The following is a 24,087-nucleotide window of genomic DNA, read 5'->3' as shown; positions in this document are numbered from 1 at the left end:
CACTACAGAAGAATTGAGTCTCACCAGATGTAAGGAAACCCCCAACCTCCCAGCAGTATAGAGGGCTGTTAAGCAGTCAGCAGGGACCACCACCAAGCAACAAAAAAAAAGCGACCAAGCAAGTGTTCCTGTACAACCATAGTAGGAGTGTGAAGGCAGTGGCGCATTTAAGTAAAGGAAACTGCCTGTGCAGAGTGCCAGTAGAGAAAGTGTCTGTCTGTCTGTCTTGCCTGGGGCTCCTTCATGCCACAAAACAGGACTAAATCCCTGCATGAAATGAAAAAAGGACCTTGACTTATGACTGTCTGAGGTTCTGTTGTCTTTTCTTCTCTTGCTCTTCTTACTCTACCGTCCTACTTAATGTCTCCGGCTTCAAAACGTAGGATGCTTTTTTAGCAGGTATCTCCTGTTAAATTCTTACTCCCCAATCGATAGATAGATTATGGGCTATCATGTGTTTAAAACTCAAAACTGTACGATAGCATTGGTCAATACGCTAAAATCCTCACATTACCAGTGCCACTACAAAGATTTTTATCTAAATGCTTGGAATGGCTTCAAAACGCAATACTAAAAATAATAACTACAGAACAAAGCACTAACATTTGGGTGTCAGAGTAGAGGGCTACTCAATGCACCTGATGAGGCACTTAAGTGTTTTCTTCTAAGTGATATATAAATGGCAATACAAAACAATATATTACTAAAATGTATTCATCTCCCTGAAATAGATGGCAAGAACAATTTAAATCCAGCACCGTTGAGGCCCTGCTTTATATACATAAATGTCTAATACTATATACTAAGGGGCCGATTACAAGGTCAGTTGGAAAGGCTCCGAACGGCATGGTTTGTCTGAATCAGATTCAGAACTCGCGTTTCCGACCGATTCATTATGATGTTAGGTAACTGTACAGTCCTTCCGACTCGGTTGTCTGGCATTCGGAGAAACGGAGTAGGTCAGAGCCAACTCGTACAGCTCTATGGAACGTTTTTCCGACCGAGTGATTATGATGTTTTGAATCGGTTTGTCCGACACGGATCGCCTGTCGGAATCTGTTTTTGGGGGGCCGTAGCAGGCCCTCCTTCATCCGGAAGCCTCCGGTTGGGGTCCCCTCTTTCCAACCATGCACTGTGTGGAAGGTACCATGGGGTGCCCGCCACAGGGTGTAAGGTTTTCTGCCACCCCCACGTGGAGCCTGTGTTGTCGGTCGTACCATGGGGTGCCCGCCACAGGGTGTAAGGTTTTCTGCCACCCCCACGTGGAGCCTGTGTTGTCGGTCAAAACACAGGCTCCCATTGAAGTCAAAGGGAGTCTAACCGAACAGTGTTTGGAAACATAGTAATCGGTCGATCAGACTCCCCAAATCTTATTCGGTCGTAAACCTTTCCAAGACAGATTCGGTCAGAATGCTTTCAGACCAACATCGTAATCAGCCTCTAAGATGGGTGAAAGACAGAATGAACAGGTCAACAAAATGCCACTTACGATAATGACAATCAATACAATACAGAGATTTGCCTGGGAGGTCACACAAGACAAATGACTAATCTTACAACAGGACAGGTTTTTCCTTCCTCTGATCCCCCTTTTTCATTCCTCTTTCTTAAAAATCCAAACCAGTCATATATAAAAAACACAAGTTACAATCACCACACAAACATTAGGACTTTAAATTAATAGACACGTGAACACTTAAAAGAACATTAGTCTGACATAAAGTAACCTACTAAAATAGCCAAAAAGAACGTGTTAGTGACGCACAAATTCACTGGTTGGGGCATCTTGGCACGGAAAATTAGATGTTTACCGTTATCCATCTTCATGATACTTATTTTATTAAATTTGGAAGATGAAAGGCTAAGGGAACCCACAAGGATTTGACCCTGTAACCATGGGACCACTGGAGTGGATTCACTAGTGCATTGAGCCTGCAGATATGGCCACCAGACCCGCATAAACCTGCATCATGGAGGGCAGGTCGGCTCTTCTTCTTTGGATACTGACTTCTGAGGCTTAAACAGAGGTGGTGGGGAAGTAGAGTAATCCCATGCAGATCTCAGTATTTGCCCCATGTGAGTTACTCATTCGTACTTGCCCAGACTAGACAGTTGTGCATCTTCTGCACTAAGAAGGGATCGTAGTTTTGGCGGTGTGAGAGAAGAGGGGAGCAATCAATTTACTAGCCTATCTACCTGGACTTCAACCTCTGTAGGGGCAAATGTCTTGGTGAGGATCTTGTTAGCTGAACTTTCTGTACTACAGGCAAACTGTACAGACAGGAACGCAAACTTTAGATCAGGCATTGCGGCCCTGTTTTGCTTGAATCCGATCGGAGAAGACTCCCATCTCTCTGTAAAATATATTGGATATCTGAGGAACAGCCAGCAGTTGGACCTATACATTGCCTGAAAAAGGCATTAGCACATGGGGCTAAATACTCAAAGTGCCAAGCAGAAAAAAAACTTTCCGCTTTGTGCTTCCATATTTTTTTTTTTTACTACTAGGTTCTGCAAGATGAGTTCAAGAAAACAGGATACGGTGGTGCAGTGTATTTCTTTGTTGCTTGATATTCTAAAACTGACTTTGTTCTGAGGTTTCTTCTAGGCTGTCAGACTACATCAGAGAGCATTTCACTGTACAGTAGCACTGCTTTAGTGGCTTCATTTTCAGCCATAATTATAGAGAACAGCTTAACCTTTAGGCTGTTCGGAATGTAAAGAAAGAGCCATAGCAGCCTTTTTGATTATTGGCCAAATGTTAGTTTGCCCATGGAGTGATGTGCCCGCCCATAATGGCAAATCGATATTTGCCAGGTATGAAGTGGTCTTTTTCAAGCGGTTTTAAATATGAAGCCTGTTTTGGTGCCTTGGAAGTGGCATGACGAGCTACACACAGCACTGGAAATAGTGCGAATGTCTTTCTAGGTAGCAATGCTGTTGGACTCAGTCTTACAAAAAAGTGAGAGCGGTGACTATGAAAAAGAATGAGAGTTGTGCCTGGTGGTCAGAGGTGCACAGACTGTAAAGCCTATGAAAGATATTTAGGGGCAGATTCAGAAAAGAAATTAGGAGTACCGGAAGTAGTGCTACAAGGAGTACTCTTGCACTTAATGCCTTCGTGTAAATTCCGAAAAGTCCAACTCTCTAACAGTAAAACTACAAAGAGGGCAGAGTCCTTTCTATCTGTACTAATCATGCACAACAGGAGTACTTTTTATCTTGCAAAATGTCTTTGTGACTAGGCCCCTTAGGGTATGGTTGGAGTGAAGAGATGAGGGCACAGTCATAAGGTGCTGGATTGAGGGCAGGAATGGAATGGAATGGTTTATACAGGGGCACACAGCTATGTTGGAGGCTTTCATTAATTCAAAACCGGATGATGCACATGCTCAGGGCCACTGTAGTTATGCGGCCGGGGAGGGCCATATTATGCGGCAGTGTTGACTAAATTATGCTGCAAGAAAAGCCAAAGTAGGCGCCGTAATACAGAACTTTTTAGGACCGTATTACTCTGCAATTTGTACACTTGTTAATGTTTGGCCATAGGTTGCCCCTCATTACTACTAGCTTAACACCAAAATATAGCATAAGCAAATATAGCAATAAGTCAACCTTTGTAAAGGGGATTGCACTGAGCAGCAACACATATTGCTATGTTTTAGTATCTTGAACTGTTTGAGATGGATACATTTATTTTGTTAGAATCTGCAGATTATGCAGCCGATGATGGATTATATGGCAATTGCAGCAACCCCATAATGAAGAAAGCACAGCAGCCGCACAATTGCATAATTCCAATGGCCCTTTAAATGCCTTATACTAAGGCTTGTCCACAGTCTGTATAGAAACCTGCTGCATATCTGGTCCCCTTCCTTGTAACATTATTGGCACCTATATTTCACTTTCAAGTGGCGAGATACAAAACGTTATTCACGATGATGGATTAACCTAGTTATCCGTGAATCCATGTATAGCAGAGAGGTGGACTTAGGTTGGCCATTTAGGCTCTTATGTTGTGACAAGCCCCGATCATGGATTTCAAACATCTTGAAGTTTACAAAGGCTCTGAAACAGCTTTCGATGGAATTCCACACTGCCCTGCTTACCTGGGTCATCATATTTTAGGTCTACTTGCCATTAGCAGTCATCAAGATGTACTGGTAGCAATTCTATAAAACATGTATAGTCTCCTGCTACTGGATGTTTTATGCATCATCCTGGTTCTTATAGAGGGCTTGCACTGCAATGCACCAGACTATTTTATGTCTAAAAAAAGTATCGTCACACTTTGTGTATACAAAAAGTAATCCTTTTAAACTTTTTTCTTTTAATGCAGATTTATAAAAATATTTGCCAGGACTCAGTGAGAGCAATCACTCCCACCACCCTCAATGCCACCATAACTACTACCGATACCACCCCCCCCCCCCCCCATTAAGAAGACCCTCTCTTACCATTACCACTAACACTACCCTCAGCGTTACCTTCATCAGCAGTACCACCATAACATCATTCCAGCATTACCGTGGGAAAGCCGAACCTATTGGCCTCGCCTGTGCTTGTTGTGTTTATGTTGTAGAATCTTCTTTTAGCTCAAGATAGCCTTTTAGTTCTCCGTGCGTGTCGTATAAATATTTCTAATTAACTCAAACTCTCCACGTCCAGTCACTTCCTTAAATTACCCTCTTTAAGAGACACGAGCTGTGTCAGGGATCTAGATTTAGTAATTTGGGTGTGCAACGGTCTTATTTGCCATCAAGAATTCCACTCTTCCGCGTGTATTTTGATGGGTAGGTGAAACTTGTCACTCGCTGCTTCCAAAGTTCACATTTTTAGCTTTCTAACGATAGGTGATTGATAATGTGCAGTCATATCTTTTGTTCATACCGAGACAGCAGGAACTAGAGCAGATGGTGGTCGGGAATTTATAAACCAAACACAGAAGGAAAGCACAGAGGGCACAAAATATACGGTTATAAAAGAATTTTTTTTCTAAAACATTCACTGAATTTTTTCTAAAACATTCATTGAGTAGCTAATGTATTAAAACGATAGAACACGTGAGAGGAGCAGAAACCTATAATCAAAAAGTTTCAAAACAATATTGCTTTGTACGCATGCCCTCTTTAACCATGAAAAAATGTCCATGTTTTCTAAACTAATACCAGTGTCGTGAACAGATATTCGAATTTAGTAGAGTATTACCACCTAGTGGTTGCAGAAGAAAGAACAATACAGCGTGCCAGCATCTAATGTGGCATTTTAGATTTAGGATTACAGTGCAGTGTACTGTGCGAGGGTACATTCCAGGCACAGCTGTAGGGAAATGTCAACACCGAGGTGGAGAAAAGACCGACTTCAGGATACAAGGCTATGTTCACCTTCCATAGACAGAAAGACTGTCTTTCTAACATAAAAAACACTTACAAGGATTGAATGTATGGACGCAATGTCTCAGCAATAAAGGCAAGCAATACGTGTTAGAATAATTGGGACAAATGCGATTAGCATCCAACAGAACAACCAAACTAGGGATGCTGATATACAGACAAGAATGAAGCATCAAAAATCCCACAGAAGCACACTCTTACCACATTCACCAGGCTTATAATCTCAATTGTCAATGTTCCATTGAAACCTTGCACTAAATACCAAGCCTTGTCAAAGCCAACAGGTCTGGCTTTAATGTGCCAATACATGTCAACAGGCATTCACGGTTGCAGTTTACACGTGATGCGAGCACAACTGCTGTTTTTCACATTAAAGCAATCCCTTCTGGCTTGTAAAATGGCGGGAAAAAGTAGCGAGAAAAGAATGGTTCCATATTTAGGGGCCGATTCCGATCCGGGTCGGAAAGCACTCAGACTTGAGTCGGATCCGGAGTGTTTTCCAACTGAGCCGACCCCTACAGTCCGACCGAGTGAGTACGATGCGCGCGTATGCTGTCGGACTCGGTTCGGTCGGACTCCCATAGAAGTCAATGGGAGCCAGTTGTACGACGCGTACATTCACTCCCATTGACTATGTGTACGTCTCGAACAAGTGCGCCCCCTACAGTGGGTACGCATCAGTGCCATCCGCGCCGTACATGCCTGTGTGGGGGAGACCCATGGGTCTCCCCCTGTGTGCAAGTCGTATGGCTGCGGGTGTCGGGGGGTCCGACGCAGACCCCCGAAGTCAGTCTCCGGGAGCTTTTGCGAGCCGAACACTCCGGCTCGCACAGGCTGTCCGCCGCGTGCATCGTACTGGCTCGGTCGTGAATCGCATCCATTGCACGCCACGGTTAGCTTACAACCGAGACGTACGGAGCGGTTCGGACCCAGAAACGACTCAGTCGGTGAATTTCATGTAGCTCGCATCGTACTGGCTCGCTCGTACAGCTGTACGAGTCGGACGGAAAACACAAGTACGGCTTGTACTTTTTCCCCCAGAATGTTTATAGCAGATCAATAATTAAACAAACCGTGTGATGATTGAGTGCACTATTCAGCCATAAAGTAGCCCCATATGCATTCAAATGGAATTACTGCCAACAAGGTAGCATGATAAATGACCAGCCAGTAGCATGAGATGAGAGAAAAACACTCTATGTGAAGCCCAAGCCCACTCTGTGATAACAATAGGTAACTTACAAATGCGGTGCAAGCCAGTCCGAAAAGTACCATGGAATAACTGAAGAGTTATATTGAAATTCCCGATTATGAGGTTTTCAACCACTGTCATGAGATGTGATCATCAAAGTCCTGCTAGTTACAAATTATTAAAAAAAAAACACGCAAATTTTGATGTGCTTGTACACATGGTTGTCCACGCCATGCTTTTCACAAACATGCCAGTTTGACAGGTGTGCTTCAGGTGGATGCAAATAAGAGACATACAGCAGCACAGCAGAATGCCATTAATTGACTTTAGATTAATTAAGTAAAGATTGGCAACACTGTTTGCTGTATTTTTACTTTAAGTGGCAAAAAGTGCTGAAGTACCATTATGTTTGTAGTTTTACAGCAAAGTTGTATTCAAAGCAAGACTGCAGGGAATATCTGTGTGTTAACCATCGTAATAGTCAAGGCTTCGGGAATTATGTAGCAAGGGAGGTCCAAATTATGCAACAAGGTTGACTAAATTATATGGCAAGAAAAGGCAAATTATGTGGTGTAGTGTGGCATATTTGGTGATAGTGTTACTTCATTGGCATTTTTTTTTTTACATGTTAACACTGTCTAGAAATAGGTTGTATCTCGTTAGTACCAGTGTAACACCCAAATATAGCAGCAAAGCAATAAAAAGGTGATTAGTAAACCTTTGCAATGGGCCTTTCACTACGGGGACCACACGGTTTCCACTTTCTCAGAATGAACGGTTTGTTTGTTGAACAACAAACGTTGGGATGGTGCAAGACGGATTCTATGCACCCTCTCAGGATATGTTGGCATATAGACCTGCTAGCTCACATTGCCACCATAAGTACCCCTAAAAAGTACCCCTAAACCTGGCTTAGTAACAAATAGTGTGGGCAACCTCCGAACATGACAACCCCGGCTCACCAAGGAATCATGGTAACAGATCTAAAACCTTTTCGCTCAGTCACTCGTGCTCACTCAAAGGTACACAAGAATTACAAAATGGGCGTTTCAATATTTATTGAACCATTGTGATTCTTGTATAAAATATATGCACTGCAATGAATAACAGACAGAAGCAGATAAAAGTGATTAGCAATACAAGGACAGAGAAAAGGATGAACGATTCCACTGCTGTGCTAAAACAGTGTATATATGCTGGCATACATGTACTGGGTATAGTATACTCCTACTATGTGCTCCCTAACCTAGTTGACTAGGGTGGGTGTTCTAGCAAGAATCTCCTCCTGGATGATGTAAGTTCCCATTACCTGAACGCAAGGTATGTAGGTCCCAGTCTTGGTCACAAGTTGTACATCCCTCCTTGCAGAGGGCAAACAGCAATCAGCTGGGCTGAGACTCTGACACAGCGATGGCCTAGCAATGACAGACGAGCTTCTCTAATTTGAGCACAGCAATGCGTGTGCATTTATAATACCATCAACCATTCTTCCGTGTAGAGGCTTTAGCTGGGCTGACATTGTTTGTCTTTGTGACCGGCATTTCGACTCATGGAAAATAAACAACTAAATGTTCAATGAGTCGCAATAATGTACTTACTTAGTAGAATTGTAAGCAATGTGGTTTCAGAGAAACTAATCTTGCACTGTCACGCAAGCAAATGCGTGTCAAAAGTCACTGTGCAGAAAAGAAGGCAACTTAAGAAAAGTGTACATGTAAAATGGCAGTAATTCTTCCCCGACCTAACCTAGCAGCGTGACAGTTTGAACTAGAAACAATTTTTATTTTGTTAAAATCTACAGACTGTGTGGCTAATGCATAACTATGCACAAACGCAGCCGCCGCACAATCGCATAATTCCAGTGCCCCTGGTAATAGTGAACACATTGAGGGTGAATTCGATATTGCCACTGTGCACCGTTACTTCTGCCGGACTTAATAAAATAAAAAAAAATGTAAATTATATTTGGTGATTTTATTGTTTATGTATAGAGTTTAACGTTCTTTAATGGCCACTGAGCTGAAATAAAGATTTTGACGATAACAGAGCTTCAGAAGAAGGATACTATGCAATAATGATATTAGGTACTTTATAAAAGATAGGCAATTTCTATACTTTAGCCAAGGTACCAAAAGCTGAAGAAATGGCCAAAATAACAGTTCTGATTTCATAATTTATAGAGGATGCAAGCAAGAGAAAACATGTGAAAAGCAAAAAAAGAATACAAAAAAGTGACATCTGCGATAAGATAAAAGTAAAAAGTTGGGAAAGAAAAAACAGAAGATTAAAAAAGTGCATTCACTGGAACAGAAAAGCAAGATACTTACCTTCGGCAAACGCTTTATCTGGTAGAGACTATCTAGCTGCAAATTCCGAACCATAGAATATTCCAAGGTATCAGACTGGATGTTTTGGAGCAATACCCCTTCATTCGGCTCCACATTGCATCACTGGCAACATCTGTGCCGGAAGTTAAATGTGTGGGCCTATATAGGCGCCACCCCAGCTTGTGACCGGAGGACTTGACTATTTTTTCTGCATCAGAAGAACAGAGTCAAGCTGAGGAGGATTGACTAGTGTGCCTGTGAGGTCCAAAAGGATCTCTGCAAGTGAAAAGACAGTTTGCAGAACTGGGAGGATTGGTAAGGAATCTGCGGCTAGATAAGAATCTCCATCAGATAAAGCGTTACCGAAGGTAAGCAACTTGTTCATCTGATAGAAACTTCTAGCTCCAGATTCTTTACCTTAGAATAAAGAACAAAGCAATCAGTCCCCGTAGGTGGGTTTGCAGACAGTTTAAGCTAAAAAATCCTATAAGACTGAATAAACAAAATGCCCATCTCACTCAAACGGACGGTCTAGGCAGTAGTGTCTAGCAAACATTGTATAAAAATGCCCAAGTAGTTGCTTGAAAGAGGTCTAGAACTGGGACTCCTCTAGCTAATGCAGTGGTTGCAGCTGTAGTTCTGGTAGAACATGCTTGTAAGCAATCAGGAGGCCAATTGGCAGGTGTAGAGGTTTTTGGTAGAAAAACGCCTGGCTGCCAAAATCACATCATATACTTCAGGAGGTAGATCAAAATACCCTCAACTGTCACCACCCAATCTCCTCAATCTCCACGCATGAGAGTGGATATGTTTGGGTGCAGTACCCTGCCCATTTGTAAACCACTACGCATAGACAGTTGAGTTAGTCTGTTCTGGCGTTCAGAGAGCTCGCCAGATGTTGAACCACCAGGAATATGCCCCAACGTTCCAGCCATGTCCTGGGACATAGAGCATCTTGACAGAGTCCATGACCCCACCAGCCCTGCCTGTTGTAATACCAAATGGTGGTAGTGTTGTCCGTGAACACATGAACTAGCCTTCCCTTGATGGAAAGAAAGGTTTTCAATGCCAGACTAATCGCTGTCAGGTCCAACAGACTGATGTGGAGAAGAGTGTCCGTCTGAGACCAGAGTCCTCTGATCTCCACCTCTCCTAGGTGGCCATCCCAACCCAGAAGTGATGCATCTGTCACTACTGTGAGGTCTGGGTGGTAAAGAGAGAGGTCTGCTGATAAGCCAATCACAGTACTTGAGCCACCACTGTAGATCTTTTGCAGTTCCCTCCGATATTTGGACCACATCGGAGATTACCCTGAATGCTATACCCACAGCGTCTTCAAGTCCCACTGCAGAGTCTCCATATGCCAATGGGCATGTTTTACAAACAGGATGCAGGAGGTAATGAGACTCAGTAGCCTCAGTCAGTCTCACCTAAATCCAGTTTAGAGGCTGAAACATCGGAATCATAGCCTGAATATTCTGGACTAGCTGTTCCAGATGATAATCCAGACACTGCACTGTATCCAGAACAGCTCTGATAAAAGGAAGTGTCTGAGAAGGAGTCAGGTGCAACTTTAGCACGTTAATAGTGAACCCCAGCGAGTTCAGGAAGTCCGCCGCAGTCTGGAGACGAGTGACAACTGGGGCGAGCCCGCTTTTAACAGACAAAAGTTGAGGTAGAGGAATACTGGCACCCCTGACCTCTGCAGATGTGCTGCAACCACCGTCATTACCTTGAAGAACACCCAAGGGGCACTGGTAAGGCCAAAGAGGAGCACAGAGACCTGGAAATGCTCTAGGCCTACCATGAACTGCAGGGAAGTTCTGTGGGCAGGCAGGATGGGAACGTGGAAGTAGGCATCCTGCAAGTCCAAAGCTACCATCCAGTCTCAAGGGTCAAGGACAGGAAAGACCTGAGCTAGAGTGAGCATCTTTAACTTTTTCTTATTCAATAAGTAATTGAGAGGATGCAGATCTTAAATAGGATGGAGGCCTCCATAGTTCTTTGGCAAAAGAAAGCAGTGGGATTAACCACCATGACCTACTTCTGATGCTGGAACCCTCTTGATGGCTCCTTTGGCCAAAAGGGCCAGTACTTCCTGTCACAAGAGCGCAAGGGTGTCCTATCGGCCAGGGCAGGGACGGAGGCAATGGCAGTGGAGTTTGGTGGACCGGAAGGATGTACCACTTTCAGACAATCTGGAGTGTCCATTTGTCGGACATAATATGTATCCATTGGTACAGATATCTGATTTTCCACTAACAGGATGCCAATGCTGGACTAAGGGCAAGCTAGAGTTTCTCGGACTCTGTGGCTGCCTGGGGAGGGTGGGGGTTAGGGTGGGAGAGCAAAGTGGGCTGACTTCTGGCCACCACCTGGACCATAGGCAGCACTTGAGCAACCGTATCACACACAGTATGGTAATAACGGCCCAGTAAGCATGCAGAATTCACAAACTGAAGTGCCAGGCTGGCGTAAGAAACAAAATAACTTTTCAAATGTATCCAGCCTCTTGGATTCCCCATCCAGTGGTGTTGAAGGGAGCGTGGCAGGATTTATTCGGAATGTTGAGGCCTGGCCCACCAGGTTAGGGATGGGATGATGGGTGAGGAAGGCTGGGTCCCCGGGCGCAATGGTGGTGGGAGATAGTTCCATACCCAGGAGGGCCTGGGCCGGCCTTGTCCTAGGCCCTAGCAAGACATTAGTGAGGGCTCTGTTGAAGGCTAGTGAGGGTTCTGAAGAGATACCCCCGGTTGAAGCACCTTCGTCAAACATTCGTTTTTGACTTGTCCAGGACATCAGCTGCCCCCTGGATCATCATCACCAAAGAAGCAACCTTCCTCCAAAGGCATTGTGAGAGGAGGCCAGTGACGGTGAAGTATCCAGCCAAAGGCATCATCCTGGTCCTCATACTAGCATTTATCGGCCATGACCTCTGCGGGGGGCGGGAGGGGGGAGATTGTTACAATGTAGAAATGGGGATCTTCAAATCCCTCCATTTATGTTACTCAGTAAGCGCTGCATGAAATAGTGCTCTGTCTCCAATTCAGGTCATAAGGGGCCTCGCGCGCTGCTGGAAACACCACCACTGGAACGGTCCAAGGAAACTGCTCCACTGGAACAGTCCCCTGAGAAGGTCACATGGTCCCAGCGAAGGTCTATCTGGCTCCACTAAGGATCCTAAGGGGTCAACTGGCGCAAAGGGCAAACCAGACGGTGGAACTTCAGTCGATGACCCTTCTGAACACGTGGGACCCTAAGGCACTCCAGAGATGTTTGCATCCCCAAAACTGAGGCTCATGGCCTCATAAAACGCTTGGAGATGGGTGGGGGCCGCTACAGCCTTAGGAAACTTAGGGAAGCATGGAGCACACCCAGTTTACGACATAGGCTGCACTGGGACCACCTGCAAGCAAGGTTGGTATTGGTTGGGTTGTTTGCATCACAAAGATTTTTGACTTCTTGGACTTTTTCTAGTGGGACTTACCAGAAGAAGTCCTGAAGAGGGTTGAGGACCAAAGTGAGCCACTCTGGGAGTGGTCCCAAGGCCTCCCACGTGAACAGGAATTGGAGTGGCACAGAGTCGCATGAGGGGCAGACAAAAGTTTCATAGCTCGCACACAGATGGCCTTAAGGTTCATCCTCCTGCACTCTGCACAAGACACAGCACCATGATCCTTCTCGAGGCACCACAGTGAGACCCAGTAGGGGTCTGTCACCGACATCTATTAATGATAGGCACCATAAGTTTTAATCCCCGTGGGGTTTCTAGGGACATCTCGAAAGAGAAAAAAGGCATACTGGTTGTTGACAAAAAGGTCATAGTCAGTAAAAAACAATTACTAAGGGGCGCTTGATCCACATCCACGCTGATGTAGCAGAAAAGAAGGAACTAAGGTCAACATCTCAAGGGTGGCGCCTAGATAGGCACAGTGTACGTCACTTCCAGTGCGAATGATGCCAGAGGGAATGATGCCTCCGGCAAGCTCGGAGGATTACTCAAAAACTGCCGGATCCAGTCTGACGTCAGGGAATATTCTAAGGTAATGAATCTGTGGCTAGAAGTCTATTAGATACAAAGGAAGAGTAAAAAGAGTGAAGAACGAAGTTGATAAAAATGTTTTTTGTTTAAATGTTTTTTTTTTTTAAATGAAGCCTGTGATTTCAATCCCACAGATGACGTGTATACCACAATATTCTTGGCATTCTATTTGCAGGGACAAAAATACTAAGATTTTAACATACTGTGTCTACTGCATATCATACACAGGTATAAAAAGTCCTGCACGTTTCCTAAAAATCAATGTTAAGAGTAAGAGCGAGGTTATACTAAATTAGTACAGTAATGCCACCTAGTGGTTCTTTGCAAAAGTACAACAGAAACTGATTTAACAAGAAGGTCTCTTCAAAAATTTTATTCTCCCGTGACAGAATAGTTAATAGGGCATATTAATTTCTATTACTCTCAATTTCGAATGCAGCAAAACCCTTAGTCCATTTAAAATCTAAATGCCTTGCTTTGGATGTCGTTATTAATATAACATACAATACAAAGTACACAGTGTGAAGCATAAATAGGAAGGCAGAAGAAATAACACAATGCCTTAGATAGTAACAAATACATTTTGAAAAATCATCACAGAATTTTAGGTATAAAAGGGTGGACAACGGGGAGGCGATTGGGTCAGTGAGGAATCCACAGGCAGATACTGTATCCACCAGAAAAAGCGTTACCAAAGGTAAGTAACTTGTTCTTCCGATGGATACATCTGCCAGTGGATTCCTCACCTTGTACCTTGTAAAAAGATTCCCACAGCAGTCCCACTCCCGGAGGAGGGTGTCCACCCGTCTATACCAAAAGTCCTGAAGAACGGAACGAGCAAAGTGTCCGTCCCTCCTCACCTCGGAATCCAAGCAGTAATGCTTTGCGAAAGTGTGGAGGGAGGCCCAAGTTGCCGCCCTACAAATGTCCTCCACAGGAACACCTCTAGACAAAGCAGAAGTGGAAGACTTAGCTCTAGTAGAATGAGCCCTTAAACCCTCTGGAGGTTCCTTACCAGCCAAAGAGTAGCATATCTTGATGCACAAGACAATCAATCTGGAAAGGGTGTGCTTGTGCACCGCTCTGCCTTTTCTGCAGCCACCAAAGCCCACGAAGAGCTGGTCAACAACTCGAAAGTCCTTTGTCCTTTCAAGGTAGAAGCTCACCGCCCTCTTAGGGTCCAAGCGGTGAAACCGCTCCTCCTCCTTGGAAGGGGGAGGATAGAAGGTAGGGAGGGTAATGGACTGCCCCAGATGGAAGGGAGTTACCACCTTAAGCAGATAAGCAGCCCTGGTCCTGAGTACCATTCTTTCAGCATGAATGGTCAAGAACAGGGGTTTTGAACTTAGAGCTTGAAGCTCACTTACCCTCCTTGCCGAGGTGATCGCAATGAGAAAAACCGTCTTAAAAGACAACAGTCTCAAGGGACACTTGTGTAAGTGCTCGAAGATCACCTGAAGCGCAGCCGCCTGGTCATCCGAAAGGATCTCATTGTAACCAATCCTATCCTCTTCTGATAGTTTTGGGCCTAGCTGCTTTGCTGAGTCCATAAGAGCATGTATATAACGTCACAAGAGACAGGTGGCATTCGTAGATTTAAGGGCCATGCTGGCCGAAGAAAAGACCATCTTGGCCGACTGATCCTGTTTTTTTGCTTCCCTGTCACTTGGGACCTGGGGAAAAGAACCTGATGACTTTCTTGAACATGAAGCCTGAACCACCAGACTCTCAGGAGACGGGTGAGATGTAAAAAATTCTGGGTCCCCCGGAGCTGCCCTATACCTCCTGGCAATGACTTTAGAAACTGCCGGAGCAGAAAAGGGCTTACGCCACACGTCCATCACTGGCTCTATGATGGCGTCGTTAAAAGGGAGTAAAGGCTCAGAAACAGTAGTGGGAGAGTGCATAACTTCCGTTAAGATGTTAGGCTTGAACTCTGCAGAAGGCAATTGCAGATCTAAAAGCTCAGCTGCCTTCCTTATAACAGCATGGTATGGCGCCACATCCTTTGAAGGAGAATCAGAAGGAGGAGTAATCTCCCAATCAGGCGATAAGTCCAGGCCTCCTTCAACTCCTCAAAAACATCGTCCGATTCCATGAGTTCCCCTTTCTCTACCTCCTCCATCAGGTATCTTTGCTCATCCAGCACCCTCTGAGCCTCCCACCTAGACCTGATTCTCACAACCGGAGTCGGCGGCGCCATGAACAAATCCGTCGAACGTGGATCCAAAAGGACAGCCGGCGTCAAACGAGGTCGAGTCGGCGCCGTTGAAGAAGGGAGCGGCGTCGATGTCCACGGCGTCGGTAGATGCCAAGACGGCGCAGCCGGAAAAAATGGCATAAAGGGAGCCTGAGGGTAGGCTTGGGAAACTCCCAAACTGAAGGCCATAGGACCCGAAGGTGCACCAGAGGGGTACATGGCTCTGGAGAATACTCCGTACATCGCATTAAGATAATGCGTAGGGTCCTGACCTGGTCCTGGAAATGCAGGACATTGCTCAGTAATCACCGGACTCGGGTGGACCGGCGCCAACGGTGGAATCAGCGGAGCCGAAGGCTCACCCGGGGCCGGAGGCTCCTCACGGAACCAGGGACGAAGCCGGAGCCGGCGTCTGAGATGGAGCCGGAGCATGTTCCGGTGAAGCCACAGGTGACGACAGACATATAGGTGAATCCGGAACGGGCAAGGGAGACACAAAGTCCTTATGGCGTCGGGAGGGTGATGTCGATCTCGGAGCCGCATCCCTATCCGAGTGACGTTGAGATGAATGCCTCCTCTTCTTCTTGTGCTTCCTGGATTTGGAAGCATGCCCCGAAGTCTACTTCGACACCGACCTTGATCTCGACCTTGATCTTTATCTCCATTTTCTCCGGCCTCTTTTTTCTTCCTTCATCTTCGCGATGAAGAGCTTTGCTTCCCTCTCCTTAAGAGCCTTGGAACTCATCTTGCGGCAGCAAGAACATCCCTTGACATCATGGTCCGATGACAGGCACCACATGCAGTTGTCATGCGGATCCGTTATGGACATGCGTTTCCCACATTCAGGATAGGGTTTAAATCCGGACTTCTTCGTCGACAGTTCTGCAGAAGAAGACAAAGAGAAACCAGCAGAAAACAAAGTACCCAGTATAGCTACAGAGAGATTCCCGAAATCCGTTGGCGTCGACAGCGCGGAAAAAAGGGAACTGACGTCATCACGCCGACGAGGTCTTTTTATGGAGCCGGTGACGTCAGCGGAGTCGCGAGCAGAGCCGTGTCTCTGTGATTTAGTCTTCGACCTCATCGGCGTGGACTGCTACAAAAGTTTCCGAATGTTGCTGGCGCAGGGGATATTCACAAGGTGAGGAATCCACTGGCAGATGTATCCATCAGAAATGGGCAAGCAGTTTAGGCTCATCAGAGAGTACTGCTAAGCATTCTGACAGAGGCAATAAATGAGACCCAAACTCAAAGAAAACTAAAGACAAATTTAGAAAATAACACTTATTTTAATATACATTTTGATACTCAGAACCTTGTAAGCAAGTTTCTTTTCAAAATATCGAATTTCACAGGTAAGTAAAATGTTCACTTAAATGTGCCTTTACATGCAATGCTCTCCTATGGGAGAAAAAGACATACAGGTTTTTGCAGTAGGTTTCCGGGGGTCTCCTTTAGGATTCAAGGTGGTAGGGGCCAAGTTCCAAAAAACTACCAGAAGCACGTTTTTACCTGTCCTGGAGCATCCAGGTCTAGAGGTGCTGTTCACATTTGGTAGCTTTGCACGCTACACAGAAGGAGCAACTTAAAAATAGGCTGCAGAGGGGGACAGGTCCAGGAGCACACATCAGGGGGGCACAGTACATAAGGGGCCTGGGAGCAAGAAAGCATATTCGGTTCTCGGGAACCCGGGATGGGGAGCTCGGGTGAAGAGTGGTTATATCGACTGGTTTGGTGTGTCGCAGGTCCTTGCAAGTGTCGTTCTCGCCAATTGAGGGCGCTAAAATAAGGACAAACGGGCCGCGGGTTTGCTGTGCAGACGTCCCTCGACGGCTGCTCTATCTCGGTGTTGTAGTACTCAAATAGGCTTCGGTTGGTGCATGGGATGTGGTACACATGGTATTGGTGCTGTGCGGCCCCGGCTGGACCTGGCATCTTCTCACTTGGTGGGAAGACTGATCTGACCTTCTGGAGCACAGTGACCTCTTCCTGGGCAGCTGTAGCGTTGGTATAACCAGGGAGCGGCTGCACAGTAAATCGAACTCTGCTGCTGCAGACGAGTAACTCCCCTAATCTAAGGGAGATTGCTGGCAATTTGTGAAGGGCTGGCAGTCTACCGGGGTTCTTGGCAGAGGCTCATGGGCAGGACGAGTGGGCTTCTTCACAATTGTCCAGGCAGGCATAGTGTGGTGCCAAAAGGTCCATAGCATGTCTTCAGGTCTCATTTTCACGGCTTTTTTTTTTCCTCTTCTTCTGGACTGTGAAATCTGAGTTCCTGGCATCAGGGGTACCACCTAAATACTCAATTTAGAGGCGTTAGGGGGAGTGGTAGGTACTACTTAGCTTTAGGGGGGACTACACGTCGTATATGGTCACTTCATGTGGTTAAGAGGGCATAACACTGACCCAGTGAGCCCAATTCTACCAAAAACCAAGATGGTGGTATTTTAGCTTTCGTGTTCACATCAGGTAGCCCACATTAGGGGTGGAACTGGCATGATAGTGAACACACCCACCCCCGGGACATAGCTGTTTGCTATGGATTGGCGGGAGCTTTACCGTTTCCGCCAAGCCATTGCAAACTATGCTCTGCTTTGATCAAGCGAGAGCACTTTGCTCTCGCTTACTCAAAGCAGAGCACAATTGGAGTCAGAGGGAGCTGCCTGTTAGCAACTCCCTCTGTGTCAAAGCAATGCTGGCTCCCGCAGGAAGCCGGCAGGGACCGGCAGTCCTAGTGGAGAGTGGGTGCCCTGCACCCACTTTCAATGGCCAGGCAGCAGGGGATAGGGTTCCGGTGCAGTCCCCCCTTCCCCATCTGTACAAGACCGGGACCGGAGGGAATTGGGTCCCCGGGGCTGAAACCAGCCCAGGAAGGGGGGGCTGCATGGCAACCCCTTCCATATTGCTGCTAGGCTTGGCCCCACAGGACAGGGTCTTCGGGGCTGAAATCCACCTGGGGAGGAGGGCCCCGCTGACACTAAATAAAAATATATAAAAAAATAAAAAGTAAATAAAAAGGCCGGGGGTTGGGGTCCTCGGGCCCGAAAAACATGCGGCCCTCTGCCTGGCCCGGGCGAAATTGGCTCAGAGAAGGGAGGCCACGCAGCCTCCCCCTTCCAGAGTAAAATAAAATTAAAACATTAAAAAAGGGTGTTCAGCAAGTCACCGGAGGGTCTGCCCCCTTTCTCCACCACTCTGCAAAAGCACCTTCTGGCGCACTACTGGTGGGGGGAGGATGAAGTCCACTTGGCTCCAGAGTGTCCTTGGGGGCCAACAAGCCCTCCTGTTATCTCCCGTAGGCATCCACACAGTGGGAATGCTGAGAGGTTGTAGGGGGTCACACAACACTGTGTAAACGTACCTCCTGGCACAGTGCTGGGGGGGAGAGGGGGGAAATCCACATGGCCCCAGAGGGTCCTTGGGGGCCAACTATCCCTCCTGTTACCTCCAGTAAATTCCACAGAGTGTGATTGGTGTGAGGACTTCACAGATAAACGTGCCTCCTGGTGCAATACTGGTTGGGGGATGAAGTGCTTTTGGATGCTGAGGAGCTGTGGTGTCCAAGAAGCACTCCAGTTACCTCCAGAAAGTCCCTTACAGCAGGATTATTGAGAGCTGGTTTAAGGCCCCACCCAGTTTCTCCACCACTCTCCAAATGGGTCTACCAGTTAAAAAAACATTGCAATTCACTTAAGAAAACCTAAGGTTACATTGACATTATAGGTAGGAAATAGATTTTGAAAAACCTTAGCAACTCACTGAAAAAAAAACCAAAGGTTACAAGGATGTTCTAGGTAGGCTCAGAATGCACTTGTACAAAATCAGTGAAATTCAGGAGTTAGTTACCCGAGCCAACTATAACTTGCGCCCCATAATGCACTGTTTATGACCTCACTTATTACATCACTGATGACACCTCAAATAAACTCACTTGATTTGAACATTAAAAAAAAGAAAATAGAAAAACACCACAATCCGGTTTGAGCAACACCGCTTTACTTTTGGGAGAGGGGGGCAGCACATGGCCCTCCCCTACCAAGGCTGGTTTAATTTTCTAGGGGGGGGGGGGGGCTGGAAAGAGTGATACCCCGGTCCCTCCCCATGCCGTTTTCAGTTCCCAAGACCCTGTCCCCGGGGTACAAATTATGTTTTGAGGGGAGGTGGGCGCGGAGACCTTCTGCGAGCTGCTTGTATCCCTGGGGACCCCTTCCACGGAGCCTGATGTCATTAGATGGAGGGGCCCGTGCCCACCCCTCCTCAAGCCACTATGGCCCTGGGGGGGTAGCATTCCCTGGGGCCGGCTCACTAGCTATATCCGAGGAGCCTACCCCCAGGACATAACTGTTTCCCTGTCCGCACAGGTGTTGGCAAGTAACCGCTGTTTGCTACTGCTTTGCGGGAGCATTTTTTAATCTACTGCCAAGCGGCAGCAAATACAAGGTCTGCTCCCAGTCACCATGAGCTCTGAAAATACTGCCTGTGGCTGGGAGCAAACTTTTGAGCTGTTTCCCTGTCTGTAGTGATAGGAGCCCCACCTTAAAAAGATGCTTGCCCTTCCCCCGCTGAAGGCCGTGTGCAGTTGGCTGCCTTTGGGTGATTGGGGGTGGGTGGGGGGGGGGGGGCACAAATCCTGTGGCCAAACTGCATACGGCTTAAGGCCATGTGCAACAAGGGGTGGCTGCATGCCAGGTGTTGCCAACCCCATCCCCCCCGCAGTGAGCCGATTGAAGGCCCTGTGCAGTGTAGGATTGGCTGCCTTTATGGGGGTTATGGCCTTGTGGCCAACCCCTCACAGTGCATGGCCAAAGGTCATGCACAGAATAGAGTTGGCTGCCTGCGAGGGGGGGGAGGGAGGGGGAGGGGGGGGGGGGGGGTGTCGCAGGCCAGGCCCTGTGCAGCCAACCCCCCACCACACAAGGGCAGGGGTGGTTGGATTCACGTATGGTACTTAAATAAATTAAATATTACTTTACATTTAAATAAACCTTCAAATTCACTTGAAAAAAAACAAAGGTTAAAGTAACGTTTTAGTTAGGTGAAATGTTCAGTAACAACGTTAACGTTTTAAATTCTAAAAACCACTGAAATTCTCCAGTTATAAGTTCTTAAGTAAACATAACTCTCGCCATGCACTGCTAATGACCCAACATATTACATCATTTATAGTATCACTGCAACATTTGGAGTAAAATTGATGGTCAAACTGTGCATGGCTGGTACACGAATAATACTTACCTTACACCACAAGTTATAGCTACTTGAGATAACTGGTGAATTTCAGTAGTTTTTAGAGTTTAGAACATTACATCGTTACTGAACCTTCCACATAACTAGAACGCTACTTTAACCTTTGAGGTTTTCAGTGCATATATATTTTACCAATATCAGCATATTTCAGTTGCTATTTTATGATTCTGCAGATGAACCATTGTACCTAGGTTTGAATGCTATTGATTATTTCTAACTGAAATTTTGCTGTCAACAGTACTAACCTTGAAAAGATTGTTGTACACGTTTTTATTGTATTTATTTGTGCTTTTATGGTTTTTGTAAAACACAAACTATTAATACTACAGCTAGATTAGCAATATCTCCATATACTCCAATATGTACTTCTATAGAAACTAGCAATTCCTGAAAAGTAAACACATACAAACAATAATACCTCAGAAGTATAAGTGCACTAACACCTATGTTTAGAATACCTAACTCAAGTTATCACTTTACGCTCTTTTGTTGAAGGGGAGTATAGACTGCAAAATAAGTAATATTAATAAAATATTGTTGTTCCCTTCTCTGAGCAACATAAACACAGGCTAGATATCCAATACCATGTGCAGAAGGTTCATGAATACATATATGATTGTCTTCTTAATAATCCTCCATATTTCTTCACAGGGATTTTTAAGAGATCACACAATGATCAAGAGTGCAGATAACTGTAACCCACTCGTGGGAGTTAGAATAAATGTGCAAGGAATAGTTCAAAAGTTTGTTTTCAACAGCAAGTGGCTTCAGGACACTGAACTGTAATCCAAAATGTCCACAGAACACTCTAGGAAGCAAAAGATCTCTGCAAATTAATTCATATAGCCATGTACCAATGTTCCAGCTGCAGCAACATTGTAGCACAAATGTGAAGCACAGGATGTTGTGAACCAGGAGGAAAGGTATACATGAACATCCAAGGTGGCCCTATCTCGCTAGGCACACAGTTTGCGGCCACTGGAAATCGTAGTTTACTGTCTGTGCACCTCCTGTCCCACAGCATGAAACAGTCAGCACTAGTCCTCCGTTATGACCGCTTGCTTTTTCTTCGCTGAAAGGTAGTCAGCCAGAATGTCTTCAAAGTGCGGCTTCCTCGCACACGGACCAGACTAAGCTGTAGACAGTACCTCCTTCCCCAGTTCCTTACAGACTGTTGTTGAAAAAGAAGTAGAGAAGATGGCCACTGACTGTTCACTGGCCCAAACAGCTGTGCGCGGGCACTGTGAAATTGCGCAAATGTATTGGGGCTTGTGTGGCAAAGGAATACTGACTGTATGATATCAAAGAGACAGCAATTGTTATAGGCTTCTGGGAGATCTGGTCTCTATTCGTCACAGCTCTGGAAGAAAATGTGCAAACACCGGTTAAAAATATAAAATCTTGCTCTTATCCAGTGGGGCCAAGTTTATAAAGCTGTCCCTAGACATACTACAAACACATTAAGAAGAACTTCTCAATTTAATGTACTTTTGAGGCAAGGAGAACAACATGGAAACTTGAAAGCAAAGGTATCAAAGTGCTGACAGCATGGTCAAAGCAGGAAAAAGCAGAGTAGAATGTCACAACTGTAACATCAACTGGAGATGTTATGATAAGAAGTTTATGCTAAACGCAGCTCAGTCAGTAAACAAGTGAATGCAGGTGAAGTAAATAAACTATTGTTCCTTAACTGTGGGCCCAAGCTAAAACGGTTATCCTCCGACTTATTCTCCAACTAAAATATCAACCTTTAGACCTGAAACTGAATTAAAACCAGGGAACTAGAACATATGGTCTGGTTGTTCTTTAGCACTCTCCACTCCTAATATTAAAAACTGACCCCTGAATTTAACATTACCAATTCTCACTTCAGTGATCAAGAACCCAATGTATTCAACTGGCCAAGACAAAAGTTATATCTGAAGAAAATCTGATTTGGGAGTTGACAGCGTTGCATTTGCACGTTCAAACATTTTTTATTAAGAAGAGTTCTTGAATATGTGAAGCCTATTACATCTAGTTAAACATAAGGATCACAATTTAGGGATTTCAAGGGTCCCAAAATGGCAGCACACCAGAACACTATACTTAATTTCAAGAAATTTAGGTTGTTTTATGTGGACATAAACTACATAAAAATAGAGGCCCCTTAAGACAAAGTTAAATAAAAAACAAAAACGTCTCTATAACTTGCTATGGAAAGAAAACATGTGATAACATAAAAAGGAACAGAGTACACTGCCAATAACAAATGTGACGGTGAAGATTCTGTTACCTAATGTCGGAGACAACAAAGATTCCAAATGAACGTGCATTCACACCAATGAAAAGGCAGGCTCAGTGACTAAATAGTATGTAACAATGCGTGCAAGTATAAAGCCTGCTAATTGCTAGTCTGCAGCACCACCAAATCATCATGGATATTCAATGGCACATTTTTCTGAGAAAAAGGTGCAATATGTACTAACAGCAATGACCACAACTGTAAAAGAAATATAATACACGGTTGTATGATGGAACAACGAGTTCCTCAACCCAGCATACCTAAACAACGCGGTCTGTATAACGACAGCGTCTTAACCACGCATTACTTTACCACGATTTATCATGCCTGACGAACAATGAATGTGTCCTCATGTAATGCAACTGGTGCTATGTAAAGCGCTCCGATACCCGATTCGGGCCAATTTCGTGCTATATAAAACTCAGTAAAAAAAAAAAAAGCATGCATGGTAAAGGGGTATGATTGGGTGAGGTTACCATCCCCTTCCCCCTCATCCCAAAAAGGACCACACCCTTCCCTAATCCCTAAAAACTACCCAATCGCCCTCCCTGAGCCCTAAAACCAATCAGGAAAAAAATATCCTGGACCCCCATGAAAACTACCCCAAACCCACCCACCCCTAAGAACTACCCCAAACCCACCCAACACTAACCCCTATACACTACCCCAAACTCCGAAACCTCCCACCCCCCCTAAAACTACCCCAAACCCCCACCATCCCTTAAAACCATCTCGAACCCCCACACTCTCCATAAATCTACCACAATGCCGCCCCCTCCAGACCTGGCACCAGCCCTACATGCCTTTCTGTGTCTGCTGCCCGACGCTTCTCTTTCCCCACCCATTCCGAACAGCGCATTTGATTCAACCATGCATGTGTGTGGTTAAGGCAAAAATCGGTGTTCGGGCAAGCGTGGTTACGCTTGCAGGCTTACGCAACTCGTGGCTCCGGCCTCGTTCCGGATGTTTCCCACAAGACACATATTCAAGAAGAATCAAAATGTATTATAGGAATCTCTGAGGAGAGTACAAATATTGCCAGTCTTCAAATGGCACACAGGTGATATTATTAAAGGGGTCTTACTCCCATACTTTAAAAACATCATGACTGATCAACACTTCTCAGTGATATTAAAAATGGGTTAATTTTAACAGAGAAATTAACTTTATGACTTATCAATAGAGGTAGAATTACAGTAAAATATACACAATAAAAAGTTCACTTACTCATTCCTGAACATTCTCTATCTCCATCCCACACATTAGAAACAGCATGCCCAGTCAACAAGAGGTTAATCAAACTTTGGCTAAGTAAAAAGAAAATATTTGTTATTAAGCACACATCCGACCAGAATAAAGGTGCTCTCTATGCAAATGCGTGTTATATTGTCGGATTACATTA

At 45.3% G+C, this 24,087-nt stretch overlaps 1 protein-coding gene across 3 annotated transcripts in view; it reads right to left on the bottom strand.

Moving 5' to 3' along the window:
• Positions 1-24,087, bottom strand: part of MINDY3 (MINDY lysine 48 deubiquitinase 3) — a 256,241-nt gene that overhangs the window by 169,228 nt on the left and 62,926 nt on the right. For all 3 annotated transcript variants that reach the window (XM_085631243.1, XM_085631242.1, XM_085631241.1), the window contains exon 9: positions 23,913-23,992. In XM_085631243.1, coding sequence (XP_085487369.1) covers positions 23,913-23,992 — 80 coding nt within the window. The remainder of the gene's footprint in view (positions 1-23,912; positions 23,993-24,087) is intronic.

This window comes from Triturus cristatus, chromosome 10 (genome assembly GCF_964204655.1).
Source record: "Triturus cristatus chromosome 10, aTriCri1.1, whole genome shotgun sequence".
In the NCBI taxonomy this organism is placed as follows: Eukaryota; Metazoa; Chordata; class Amphibia; order Caudata; family Salamandridae; genus Triturus; species Triturus cristatus.
This window is presented reverse-complemented; position numbering and strand designations above follow the sequence as displayed.